The 13,675-nt window shown below is 40.5% G+C and overlaps 1 protein-coding gene across 2 annotated transcripts in view; it reads right to left on the bottom strand.

Annotated features, from left to right (window-relative positions):
• The window catches only part of LMBRD1 (LMBR1 domain containing 1), a 136,798-nt gene that overhangs the window by 37,719 nt on the left and 85,404 nt on the right, over positions 1-13,675 (bottom strand). For both annotated transcript variants that reach the window (XM_044924545.1, XM_006074255.3), the window contains exon 9: positions 9,810-9,962. In XM_044924545.1, coding sequence (XP_044780480.1) covers positions 9,810-9,962 — 153 coding nt within the window. The remainder of the gene's footprint in view (positions 1-9,809; positions 9,963-13,675) is intronic.

Genomic DNA, 13,675 nt, shown 5'->3' with positions numbered 1-13,675 from the left:
CACCCTTATGGCAGAAAGTGAAGAAGAACTAAAGAGCCTCGTAATGAAAGTGAAAGAAGAGAGTGAAAAAGTAGGCTTAAAACTCAACAGTCAGGAAACTAATATCATGGCATCCGTTCCCATCACTTCATGGCAAACAGATGGGGAAACAGTGGCAGATTTTATTTTGGGGGGCTCCAAAATCACTGCAGATGGTGACTGCAGCCATGAAATTAAGACGCTTACTCCTTGGAAGAAAAGTTATGACCAACCTAAACAGCATATTAAAAAGCAGAGACATTACTTTGCCAACAAAGGTCCGCCTAGTCGAGGCTACAGTTTTTCCAGTAGTCATGTATGGATGTGAGAGTTGGACTATAAAGAAAGCTGAGCACCGAGGAATTGATGCTTTTGAACTGTAGTATTGGAGAATACTCTTTGAGAATCCCTTGGACTGCAAGGAGATCCAACCAGTCCATCCTAAAGGAAATCAGTCCTGAATATTCATTGGAAGGACTGATGTTGAAGATGAAGCTCAGAAACTCTGGCCACCTGATGAGAAGATTGGACTCATTTGAAAAGACCCCGATGATGGGAAAGATTGAAGGTAGGAGAAGAGGATGACAGAGGATGAGATGGTTGAATGGCATCACCAACTTAATGGACATGAGTTTGAGTAAACTCTGGGAATTGGTGATAGACAGGGAGGCCTGGTGTGCTGCAGTCCATGGGGTCACAAAGAGTCAGACACAACTGAGTGACTGAACTGAACTGAACTGAACGAACTAAAGAAAAACGTTTTTTTTAAGAACCAAAACAAATTGAAAACAATGTCTCACTGAATACAGAATATCAACAAAGAGACAGAATTTCTCAAGATGGAAAATGCAGTAATTGAAACAAATAGCTCACTAGAAAACAAAATGAAAAGTTCAGCAGATTTAACTGGTAAGAATCATTAAACTTGAAGATGAATTGATTGAGATGATCAAGTCTGATGAACAGAATCAAGCTCCTTGAGGGTAAGGGCTGAGACCTTCACCTCTTTGCTGGCTATCAGCTGGGAGCCTCTCAGTCCCCTCTTCACATTCCCTCCATCGTCAAATCAGTAACGGCAGCTCAGTTCTGAGTGCTTCTCTCACACTTGACCACATCTTTCTGACTCTTGCCATGGAGGCTCTCTGTCTTTATTCATCTAGCTGTGCCGGCTCTTCGTTGCAGCACTTGGATCTTTGATCTTGGGTGCGGCATGTAAAGTCTTCAGCTGTGGCATGTGGGAGCTAGTTCCCTGACTAGTTATCAGACCTGTGCCGCCCGCATTGGGAGCACAATCTTAACCACTGGACCAGAGGGAAGTCCCATCCGCATTTATTGATATGACTAACACAAAATTAAAAAACGCTTACTCCTTGGAAGTAAAGTTATGACCAACCTAGATAGTATATTCAAAAGCAGAGACATTACTTTGCCAACAAAGGTCCATCTAGTCAAGGCTATGGTTTTTCCAGTAGTCATGTATGGATGTGAGAGTTGGACTATAAAGAAAGCTGAGCACCGAGGAATTGATGCTTTTGAACTGTAGTATTGGAGAATACTCTTTGAGAATCCCTTGGACTGCAAGGAGATCCAACCAGTCCATCCTAAAGGAAATCAGTCCTGAATATTCATTGGAAGGACTGATGTTGAAGATGAAGCTCAGAAACTCTGGCCACCTGATGAGAAGATTGGACTCATTTGAAAAGACCCCGATGATGGGAAAGATTGAAGGTAGGAGAAGAGGATGACAGAGGATGAGATGGTTGAATGGCATCACCAACTTAATGGACATGAGTTTGAGTAAACTCTGGGAATTGGTGATAGACAGGGAGGCCTGGTGTGCTGCAGTCCATGGGGTCACAAAGAGTCAGACACAACTGAGTGACTGAACTGAACTGAACTGAACGAACTAAAGAAAAACGTTTTTTTTAAGAACCAAAACAAATTGAAAACAATGTCTCACTGAATACAGAATATCAACAAAGAGACAGAATTTCTCAAGATGGAAAATGCAGTAATTGAAACAAATAGCTCACTAGAAAACAAAATGAAAAGTTCAGCAGATTTAACTGGTAAGAATCATTAAACTTGAAGATGAATTGATTGAGATGATCAAGTCTGATGAACAGAATCAAGCTCCTTGAGGGTAAGGGCTGAGACCTTCACCTCTTTGCTGGCTATCAGCTGGGAGCCTCTCAGTCCCCTCTTCACATTCCCTCCATCGTCAAATCAGTAACGGCAGCTCAGTTCTGAGTGCTTCTCTCACACTTGACCACATCTTTCTGACTCTTGCCATGGAGGCTCTCTGTCTTTATTCATCTAGCTGTGCCGGCTCTTCGTTGCAGCACTTGGATCTTTGATCTTGGGTGCGGCATGTAAAGTCTTCAGCTGTGGCATGTGGGAGCTAGTTCCCTGACTAGTTATCAGACCTGTGCCGCCCGCATTGGGAGCACAATCTTAACCACTGGACCAGAGGGAAGTCCCATCCGCATTTATTGATATGACTAACACAAAATTAAAAAACGCTTACTCCTTGGAAGTAAAGTTATGACCAACCTAGATAGTATATTCAAAAGCAGAGACATTACTTTGCCAACAAAGGTCCATCTAGTCAAGGCTATGGTTTTTCCTGTGGTCATGTATGGATGTGAGAGTTGGACTGTGAAGAAGGCTGAGTGCCGAAGAATTGATGCTTTGGAACTGTGGTGTTGGAGAAGACTCTTGAGAGTCCCTTGGACTGCAAGGAGATCCAACCAGTCCATTCTGAAGGAGATCAGCCCTGGGATTTCTTTGGAAGGAATGATGCTAAAGCTGAAACTCCAGTACTTTGGCCACCTCATGCGAAGAGTTGACTCATTGGAAAAGACTCTGATGCTGGGAGGGATTGGGGGCAGGAGGAGAAGGGGACAACAGAGGATGAAATGGCTGGATGGCATCACTGACTCGATGGACGTGAGTATGAGTGAACTCCGGGAGTTGGTGATGGACAGGGAGGCCTGGTGTGCTGCGATTCATGGGGTCGCAAAGAGTCGGACACGACTGAGCCACTGAAATGAACTGAACACATTTAGTTTAGAAAATATCTCATTTGATAACTATGTATGTATTTCCTGTGTTTCTTTCTCCAGCTAATATGAATTCCTTGCTCCTGGATTTTTAGTCCTTTTGTGTTAAGAAAGTTTGTATTTTTGTTCATGTACTTGAATTTTCCAGTGCTCCTAGCCCCCATGTTCTTATTCACTTCTTTACTAAACAATGTATTGGTTCTTATGTGTTCAACTCCTACCTACTGCCTACACAGTAATCTATGAGAAATTCTATTTTCTTTTTCTCCCTTCTTAATTACCTATTCCTCAGCACATATGTTTGTGCTTCACTCTCTGCCCCAGCCCACACTTTTCTCTTCATACAATACTACATGTTCACCACAGTCCTTTTGCTGATGTTCACCTTTGCACCTATTAACAGGCCAGAACCTGGCAACCGGGGATTTCTCAACAACAGCTCATCGGTACAGAATCCCCTGAGTTCTTAAATGTTTAAAAACTGTTTTTCTAAAGGATATTTTGGCTAAATACAAATTCCTTGGTTCTGCCAACTAAAACTGGGCACTTGCCATCAGTCTCTGCAAAGACTAAGTCACAAACCACTGCTGCTGCCTACCTTCGACACCCCCTGAGAAGGCTTCAGGGTGGAGACCAGGAGTGAGGCACTCTGTGATCCAGGAAAATGGGTAGAACAGGCCCTCAGGGAGTTAGGTATTTTCAGGAGACAACTGTATGAGCCCGATTCTTGCATCTCTTCAGATCTAGCACTAAAATCATTAATGCTGACTTCTGTTCCTCATGACTGGCCAATAACCTTCTGCCAACATGTGTGCCTGACTGCATGCGCCCCTTCACTAAAATCATATACAATACTGACTTTCCCTCACCTCTTCCGAGCAGCTCCTCAGAGCTACCTGAGGAGCTGTCTCCCGGGCTAGTCTTCATTTTGCCCCCAGTAAAACTTAACTCACAACTCTCACATTGTGCGTTGGTTTTTTTTTCAGTAGTTCATACATTTTCATTGAGATTTAATTTTTTTAATGTTCTTCCATTCCTTCCTAGCTTTGTATGTTTCTTGAGAAGTCTAAGTCTAATAATGTTGCCCTTGTGAGCTGATCCTTTTGCTTGGAAATCTTGAGGATTTTCTTTAAATCTGAAGTTGGTTTTACCAGGAAACTGCACAAAAATTTTCCCAGGTACAAAGTGGCTATTTCCTGTCTATTCATGATATAGAATATTCATGACATGTGGATTCATGTCTATTTACTTTAGGATTTTGGGGGGGGGGGGTTATTATACCTTTAAATATTCTGCTAATTTGTTTTGTTTTGCCACTGCATGGAAACCTACACATATGTAGTTTTTCTTTCTCTTCCATTTCAACACTCGTTTTTGGATTTTTTTTAACTTCATCTTATTTTCCTTCTCTTGGTTATCCTTCTGCCTTTCTTCAAACGCCCCCTCTTACTAAATTTTATTTGATCCTTTTCTCTTTTGGACACACTGTAAATTTGTTTTCATTTCCAAAATTAAGTATATTTTCCTCCCATTTTCCCTTGAATTCAACTCTATTTCTATCTGATTTTTTGTCATTTTCTGTTTTCTTGCTTCTTAAATAGTGGTAAAATACAAATAACATAAAATTTACCATCTCAAACATTTTTAAATGTACAGTTTAGTTGTGTTAAATTAACTCACACTGTTCTGCAAACCAATCTCTTTTCATTTTGCAAAACTGGAACTCTGTACCCATTAAAGAACTCCCTAGACGTCCTGCCCCCCGACCCTTGGAGAATCACCAGGGTTCTCCAGGTACCTCTTAAAAGTTGAATTATACAGTATTTGTCTTTTGGTGATTGGCTTATTTCACCTAAGATTGGGGGTTTAAGATCAATCACAGGCTCATCTCCAAATTTCCTCTTCTCTCTACCAAAATTTTCCCAGATTGTCTTTGTTTAATACAAAGTTTTGTAGTAAGAGCTGGCGAGAAAACTTGCTGGATTTGGGAGGTCTTTTGTTGTTGTTTTTCTTATAAGTAGTTGATTCTCATTTGTGGATTCTGCATTTACAAACCCGCTGCTCGCTAAAATTTATTTATGGCCTTAAAATCAACACACATGGCTCTTAGCGGTCTTTTGAAGATACACTGTGCATGTGTGCTCAGTCTCTCAGTTATGTCTGACTCTTTGTGACCCCACAGATTGTAGCCCAACAGACTACTTCTGTCCATTGAATTTTTCAGGCGAGAATGTTGGAGTGATTTGCCATTTCTTATTCAGGGGATCTTCCTGACAGAGGGCTCGAACCTGCATCTTCTGCATTAGCAGGCAGATTCTTTACTACTCCACCGCCTGGGAAGTCCTCGCAGATACATGCAAAGAGGTAAAAATTCTAAGTTCCTGATGCTCACATTCCGAGCTGAGCATGAACCAGGCAATACTCTGCTTTCTTGTTTCAGCTCTCTTACTATAAACAAGTATCCTGTAAGTGCACTATTTACTGCTACATTCTTTGCATTTTTGTACTTTCTGTCTGCAATTTTCTTGTTTAAAATAGCCCCCAAGCATACTGCTGAAGTGCTGTCTAGTTCCTAAGACTAAGAAGTCATTCAGTTCTCCTGGGTCTCTCCAGTGTGTATACATGTTATCAAATTTTTGTTTGAAATTCTCCTGTTAACCTATCTCATGTCAATTTAATTCTTAGACTAGAGAGAAGAATTGAGAAAGGTAGAAAAACATTTCTTTCTTCCCCACAACAAAACATTGCTGAGAGAAATTTAATGAGACATAAACAAATGTAAAGTCGATCCATATTTATGGTGTAATATGACTTAATACATTAAAAATGACAATACTACTGAAAGTGTTCTACAGATACAATGCAATCCCTATCAAAATCATAATGACCTTTTTTTTTTTTTTTTGCAGGAACAGAAAAAGCCATCCTAAAATTCATATGAATTTCAAGGAAGCCCAAACAGTCAAAACAATCTTGAAAAAGAACAACAAAGTTACAGGACTCACACTTCTCTATTTCAAAATTTACTACAAAGCCACAGCAACCAAAACAGTATGGTACTGGCATAAAGACAGACATATAGCCAATGGAAAAGACTCCAGAAATGAATGCTCATACATATGCTCAAATGATCTTTGACAAGGGGGCCAAGGTCACTGAAAGGGGAAAGAACAGTCTTTTCAAAGCATGATGCTGGGAAGAAGAAATCTTCATGCAAAAAAATGAAATTAGACTGTTATCCTTCACCATATACAAATACCTCAAAATAGATCAAAGATCTAAATGTAAGAGCTAAAACTATTAAACTCTAAGGGAAAAAACCTTCATGGCACTGGATCTAGTAATTATTTTTTGGATATGACACAAAACACAGGTAACAAAAGAAAAAAAATGCATCAGACATCATTAAAATTAAAAATCTGTGTATCAAAAGACACTACCAACAGAGTGAAAACACAAGCCAAGAATAGGAGAATATTTACAAATCATGTATCTGATAAGGAATAACATTCAGAATATTAAAAATGAAACTTGAATAAGCATTTCTCCAAAGTAAACATACAAAGCCAACAGTCTAATGAAAAGATGCTCCATGTCACTAATCAAATGAAATGCAAGTGAAAACCATAATGAGATATCACTTCACAAGCACAAGGTTGGTTATTATCAAAACAAAGGAAAATAAGTGTTGACAATGATATGGATAAATTAGAACCCTTGTGCATTGCTCGTGGGCATGTAAAATGGTGCAGTCACTGTGGAAAATAGTAGGTTCTTCAAAAAGTTATACCAGAACTGATCAAGATCTAACAATTGCATTTCGAGATATATACTCAAAAGAACTGAAAGCAGGGACTCAAACAGGTACTTGTACACCAATTACCTTGAAAGCACTACTCACAATAACCAAAAGTTGGAAAAAACTCAATGTCCACCAATTGATGGATGGATAAACAAAATGATGGATGGAAAAACAAAATTAATATTATTCAACCTTAAAAAGGAATGAAATTTCTATACATCAAAAACATGAATGAACTTTGAAGAAATTATGTGAAGTATTCAAATAAACCAGACATAAAAGGATATATAATTCACTTACATAAGGTACCTACAATAGGAAATTCAGAGAGACACAAAGCAGGATAGAGGTCATTAGGGGATGTGAGCTGGGCAGGTGAATCAGGAAGGAAGGAGTACAACCTTTAAAGGGTACCATCTTTAAAGGAAGTCAGTGTTGGATACGACATAACCTGGTCAGACCCAACTAGGTCTGAGAAGGCAGAAGATTCGACTTCCAGTGGACCTTAAGCCTCATTACATGCTCATTGTAATACATCAGCTAAACGACACCCCACAAGTGCCATGACAATTCCATAAAAGGTCAACAAGTGAACTCCTGGAAATCCCCGCACCTTCCAAGATGGTTAGAATAATCCTCCCACTCATTAACCTATGAAATTCCTCAGCCCATAAAAACCACCCACTCCGTATTTCAGGGCCTCTCACCTTCTGAGACACCCCACACTGTCTGAGGAGTATATTTCTCCCAGAACCGTTCTCAGCTTCTAAGACAGACCGAATTCTGTCTATGGAATGTTTATCTCTCTAAATAAATCCACTTCTTATCTATCACTTTGTCTCTCACTCAATTTTTTCTGCTATGAGACATCAAGAACCTGAATTTCATTAAGTCCTGAGACCAGGTGTGTGATCTCAGTTAAAAGACAGTGGGTTCAAGCCCAATCTGAGCTGTATGGTTTCAGGGGGATGGGGGTGGGGTGGAGGTGAGGCATGGAGAATTAGTTACTGTTGAGTGTTCTGTTAGAGATGATGAAGGTTCTGGAAACGGGCAGTGGTGAGCGTTGCACAACACTGTGAATGTATGTTATGCCACATCGACAAATAGTTTAAATGGTGTATTATATGCTATATATGTTTTACCACAAAAAAGTCTGAAAAGATAAGTGATATAACTATGGATATGAATTTATTACTTTCTATATGAATATAAGAGGTCTAAGTATAACAGATGCATCAGGAGCTTTAGGTTATCTAGGCCAATTAGTTGTATACACTAGAAAAATGTGCATCTGTCAGAGAGCAAGTTTAATCAAGTGAGTAATGTAGACTGCATGCTTAGAAATGTGCTCAGTATTGTATATAAACACTATTTTAAGGACCCATTAACTTATTCTAATTAAACACTTATTTCTGTAAGACTCTTCAACTCAAAACTAATTTTCTTCCTTGAGTTCCATGGCTAATTTGTGTCTTTGTAGGCAGGAACAAACACAACATTGTAAAGCAATTTCCCCCAGGTAAAAATCGATTTTTAAAAAAACTGGAAAACATGAGGTACAAACAAAAAGAAAAATAAGTCCCTTCGCTGTTGACCTGAAACCATCACAACACTGTTAATCTGCTAACCCCAATATAAAATAAAAGATTCAAAAGAACAGAATGAAAAATGAAGGAATGTGTAAATGTCTACATAAAGATTTGTACACAAATGTTCATATCAGCATATAATCATAACAGCCTCAAACTGGAAACAACTTGAATCCCCATTAGCAGGTGAATGGATAAACAAGCTGTGATACAGACACAGCAGAATGGTACTCAGCAAGAAAACAGAATGAACCGCTGAAAAGAAATGTGGTAACACGGGTGAACCTCAAAAGCACTGAGCTGAGCCAAGGCCAGACAAAAGTCTGTACCTTCTACAATTCCACAGAACATGCGAAAGTTAACCTCAATGATAGAAGGACGTCAGCGACTGTTTGGGGCCCGATGCGATGCGCCCGGGAGGACACCCAGCTTTATGCAGCGATGTGGATCTTCTCTAACCACAGCCTACATTTGGTGAAATCATTCTACACACTTTATAAAGCTGTGAAAGTCCCTCTAAACACAGGTACAGTGAAATGGCACAAAGCATATAAAACAAGGCAGCTAATGTTAGTGACCAGGTTATAAATATCTATAAAGAAGCTAATATATAAACAATTTAAAATTAAGTTAAGGGTGGCCACAGTTTCTTTATACCTTTGGTGGTATGAAAACAATCACCTTGGGAAAACAGACTAGGGTAAGTCTTTAAAAAGAAACTGATTCTAACTGACAGTTTTAAAATGGTATACAGTAGATCTAACTGATTATGTTTTTGAAGAACTCTTAGAAAAGGAGCTTTTTAGGGTAAGCAGTCAGGTAATTTCCCCATTTCCTTTTGAATTATGAGAGGAAGACCAGAGTCTGAAGAATTTAAGGCTAGCAAATGATGGTTTAAAAAAAAGGGAAATTAATAGTTTTTCATCTTAATACCTTGTACATATTTTCAGAAACATGCCACCACACAATGAAGCAAATTCTGTTGAAATTTTGAATTTGAATACTGAAATCTATCTGATTGAAAAAGTTCTAATATGGGTCCCAGATCTCCTATAGAAAAGTACAAAGTTGTAGAACTAGAAGCATACTACATTACTTACCTGTATTTTAAGTTTCTTCAAGCCTCTAGCACTATACATTACACATGAGTAAATAAAGCTCAGAGAGATTATGCACCTTACCCAAACTGCCAGGCATCGGAGCTGCAATTTAAAACCAGATGATTTTAACTCTAAAACCCATGCTCTAGGCGCCACACTGCAATGCTTCCACACGAGCTCAATCTCCCTGAGAGGTGCTACATAGAGTGACAGCGTAATCCTGTAAAACTCCATTTACCTTCAGGGGACGTAGAGCACCACAGAATTTTGTCCACCAGCTATTTTCAATGAATTCTAAGCGCCTCTCTCTTTTCCGAAGTGTTCGTAACCTTTCTTCAAATTGTTTTAAGGCGCGTCTATCCCTTGCCGGCAAAGGTCGACCATCTTTGCTCTACAAATAACAGATCAAAATAAAACAGTTTTTTACCATTAAGGTCTTAATAGAGTACACATCAGATTTAGCAGATTCAGACAACAAAAACTTTTTTAGGTTGGACTTGACTCCTGAGGCAAATTTACAAACTGAAGGAAAAAAGCAAAACCCAATAACTTCTATGTGAGAATACACATCTCTGAACCAAGGTCAGTGTCAAAATGTGATAAGAACGCATGCACATTTAATGCTGAACTTTTCTTGATCCCTATTTTCCAAATACTCAATATGGTGAAGTTATGTAGAGACATAATATCTTTTTAAACACCCCTTTTATGAGGCATTTTATGTTCTCTGCTTGATCACTCTCCTTCACCTCCAAATCCCTCACCCCATCCTTTCATATACCCAGCCCTATGTTCCTCCTCCTCTTGGTCAGATTGTGTTCCAGCGTTTACCTGGGCTGATGCTCCTCAGTCCCTGACTCAAACACCAGCAGGGGGATGTAGGATTAGGATGTGCTGAGCGTAAGATTTTTTTTCTTTTTAATTAATTTATTTTAATTAAAGGCTAATTACTTTACAATATTGTATTGGTTTTGCCATACATCAACATGAATCTGCCACAGGTGTACACATGTTCACAATCCTGAACCCCTCTCCCACTTCCCTCCCCATTCCATCCCTCTGGGTCATCCCAGTGCACCAGCCTCAAGCTTCCTGTATCCTGCATTGAACCTGGACTGGCAATTCGTTTCTCATATGATTTTATAACAACTGCTAAGAACTGGCACTTTCTTACCCCCCAAGTACATTTGCGAAGGAGCCAGGTTTCCTTGGGCTGGCCTCTCGGGAAGGTAACTCCCCTGTACTTTCATATGATATGGACTGTGACCGTGAGCATCACCTTCTGCGGCGTCTCAGGGGCACGTTCCCTCGTGAACTCCCCCTGCCCCAAAGTGCCTTCAACCAGGTACAGTAATAAACCACAATAATCAGACAACTGCTAAATACTGAGGGTGAAATATACATTTGCTTTTATTGGAAGGACCAAGAAAATGTTTACAAGGGACATTTTTATTACTTTTAAATTTGGGGTGGCACCATATGGCGTGTGGGGTCTTAGTTTCCTGACCAGGGATGGAACCCTTTTCCTCAGCAGTGAAAGCACAGAGTCCTAACCACTGGACTGCCAGGAAATTCTCAGCACCATTTTAAAATGTAAAAACATTAGATAATTAGAATGTTAAAGTCCTTTCAAGGTTCAAACAGGATGTTGGGAGAGACAGCACACGGTGGTCTATAACACAGCATGGAGTACTGTCATGTGAAATAACACACACATGCAGACAGTGCCCGGATAACCCTTCATCAAGAGGCGCGCATGGCCACAGTGATCTCCACACAGACGCACTGCCAAGCTCTTCTGGAACCAGCCATCTCTTCCTTACTATGCTGTTTCCCAAACTTCAACACACCTAACAATCAACAGGACATTTCGTTAAGCACAGGTTTCTAGACCCCACCCCAAGAGAATATGACTCAGTCAGGCCTTGGGTGAGGCCTATACTTTGCTTTTCTACCAAATTCCTAGGAGGTCCTGATGCTCCTGGTCCAGAAACCATACTCTGCATGGAAAGTGGAAAGTATTAGTTGCTCAGTCCTGTCTGGCTCTTTACAACTCATGGACTGTAGCCCATCAGGCTCCTGTGTCCATGGGATTCTCCAGGCAAGAATAGTGGAATGGGTTGTCATTCCCTCCTCCAGGGGAGCTTCCTGACCCAGGGATCACATCCAGGTTTCTTGCATTACAGGCAGATTCTTTACTGGCTAAGCCACCAGGGAATTACATGGAATTACAGGGAATTCCATGGGACTATATTTAACTATCTTTACTGCTTTAAGTCAAGTACACTGCTTACTATCAGAGTGCATCCTCAAAGGAGCCTTACAGAAGACTGTTTCCTGAAGACTAGAGGAATGAAACACTTCCCTCCACAGACAGATCCAGACCACACTGACACCAACAAGGTAGATTTACTTCACTGCTGGCTTTTGCTGCTGCTGCTGCTAAGTCACTTCAGTCGTGTCCGACTCTGTGAGACCCCGTAGACAGCAGCCCACCAGGCTCCTGCGTCCATGGGATTCTCCAGGCAAGAGTACTGGAGTGGGTTGCCATTGGCTTTCGCTAGTTCAGGGAAAAAATATTTTTTAGTAAACTGATTTAGCGATCCACTGAAAAACAAGCTCAACTTATCTGCCTATTTGAGGGAGGGATGGAGCCCGCTCTGTTGTGCCAACAGCATAAACCACTGTGGGAAGAAATGTGCTCAAACACACACCAGGAAAGGCACCCAGCAGTCAACCAATTATTTCCTTTGGGGAAAAAATGTAGTCACATTGTATATAGGCAAAAAAGCTTCCCTTCCCATGGTCCACCAGTGACCACTCCCTCTTTTGAGGTTACCACTGTCACAGAAACTAACAGAGATCAACATCGGACACAAAATTCTGTGTATACACACGTGTCCTCCTATGCAAACATACTGATGTTTTACATAATAGCTAACATTTCCTATGCCTAAAGTGATCTGTTCTTTTATGGTTATTCTCCTCAAATCTTCAGAAAACTTTGGGCTGGTAATAGTAATTCTATTCATTTATTCAGTCAGTTCAGTCACTCAGTTATATCTGACCGACTCTTTACGACCCTGTGGACTGCAGCACGCCAGGCTTCCCTGTCCATCACCAACTCTCAGAGCTTGCTCAAACTCATGTCCATCAAGTCGGTGATGCCATCCAAGCATCTCATCCTCTGTTGTCCCCTTCCTCCCCTGCCTTTAATCTTTCCCAGCATCAAGGTCTTTTCTAAGCAGTCAGTTCTTCACATTAGGTGTCCAAAGTATTGGAGTTTCAGCTTTAGCATCAGTGCTTCCAATGAATATTCAGGACTGATTGTTCCTTTGTGCTCCACCATATCCCAGGGTTTGCTCAAATTCATGTCCATTGAATCAGTGATGCTAACCATCTTATTCTCTGCTGCCCCCTTCTCCTGTTGCCTTCAATCTTTCCCAGCATCAGACTTTTTTCCCAATGAGTCAGATCTTTGCATCAGGTGGCCAAAGTATTGGAGCTTCAGCTTCAGCATCAGTCCTTCCAATGAATATTCAGGACTGATCTCCTTTAGGATTGACTGGTTCATCTCCTCGCAGTCCAAGGGACTCTCAAAAGTCTTCTCCAGTACCACAGATTGAAAGCATCAATTCTTCAGCGTTCAGCCTTCTTATGGTCCAACTCGCAAATGCATACACAACTACTGGTAAATCATAGTTTTGACTATATGGACCTCTGTTGGCAAAGTGATGTCTCTGCTTCTTAAATATGCTTTCTAGGTTTGTCATAGCTTTCCTTCCAAGGAGCAAGCCTCTTAATTTCATGGCTGTAGTCACCATGTGCAGTGATTTTGGAGCCTGAGAAAATAAAATCTATCACTGCTTCCACATTTTCCCTTCTATTTCCCATGAAGTGATGGGACCAGGTACCAGGATCTTAATTTTTTTAGTTTCAAGCCAACTTTTTCACTCTCCTCTTTCACCTTCATCAACAGGCTCTTTAGTTCCTCTTCACTTTCTGCCATGAGTGGTATTATCTATACATCTGAGGTTGTTCATGTTTCTTCCAGCAATCTTGATTCTGGCTTGTGATTCATCCAGCCTGGTATCTTGCATAATG

The sequence above is a fragment of the Bubalus bubalis genome, chromosome 10 (assembly GCF_019923935.1).
Source record: "Bubalus bubalis isolate 160015118507 breed Murrah chromosome 10, NDDB_SH_1, whole genome shotgun sequence".
NCBI lineage: Eukaryota > Metazoa > Chordata > Mammalia > Artiodactyla > Bovidae > Bubalus > Bubalus bubalis.
The sequence above is the reverse complement of the archived record's forward strand: the minus strand, read 5'-3'. Positions and strand labels throughout refer to the sequence as shown.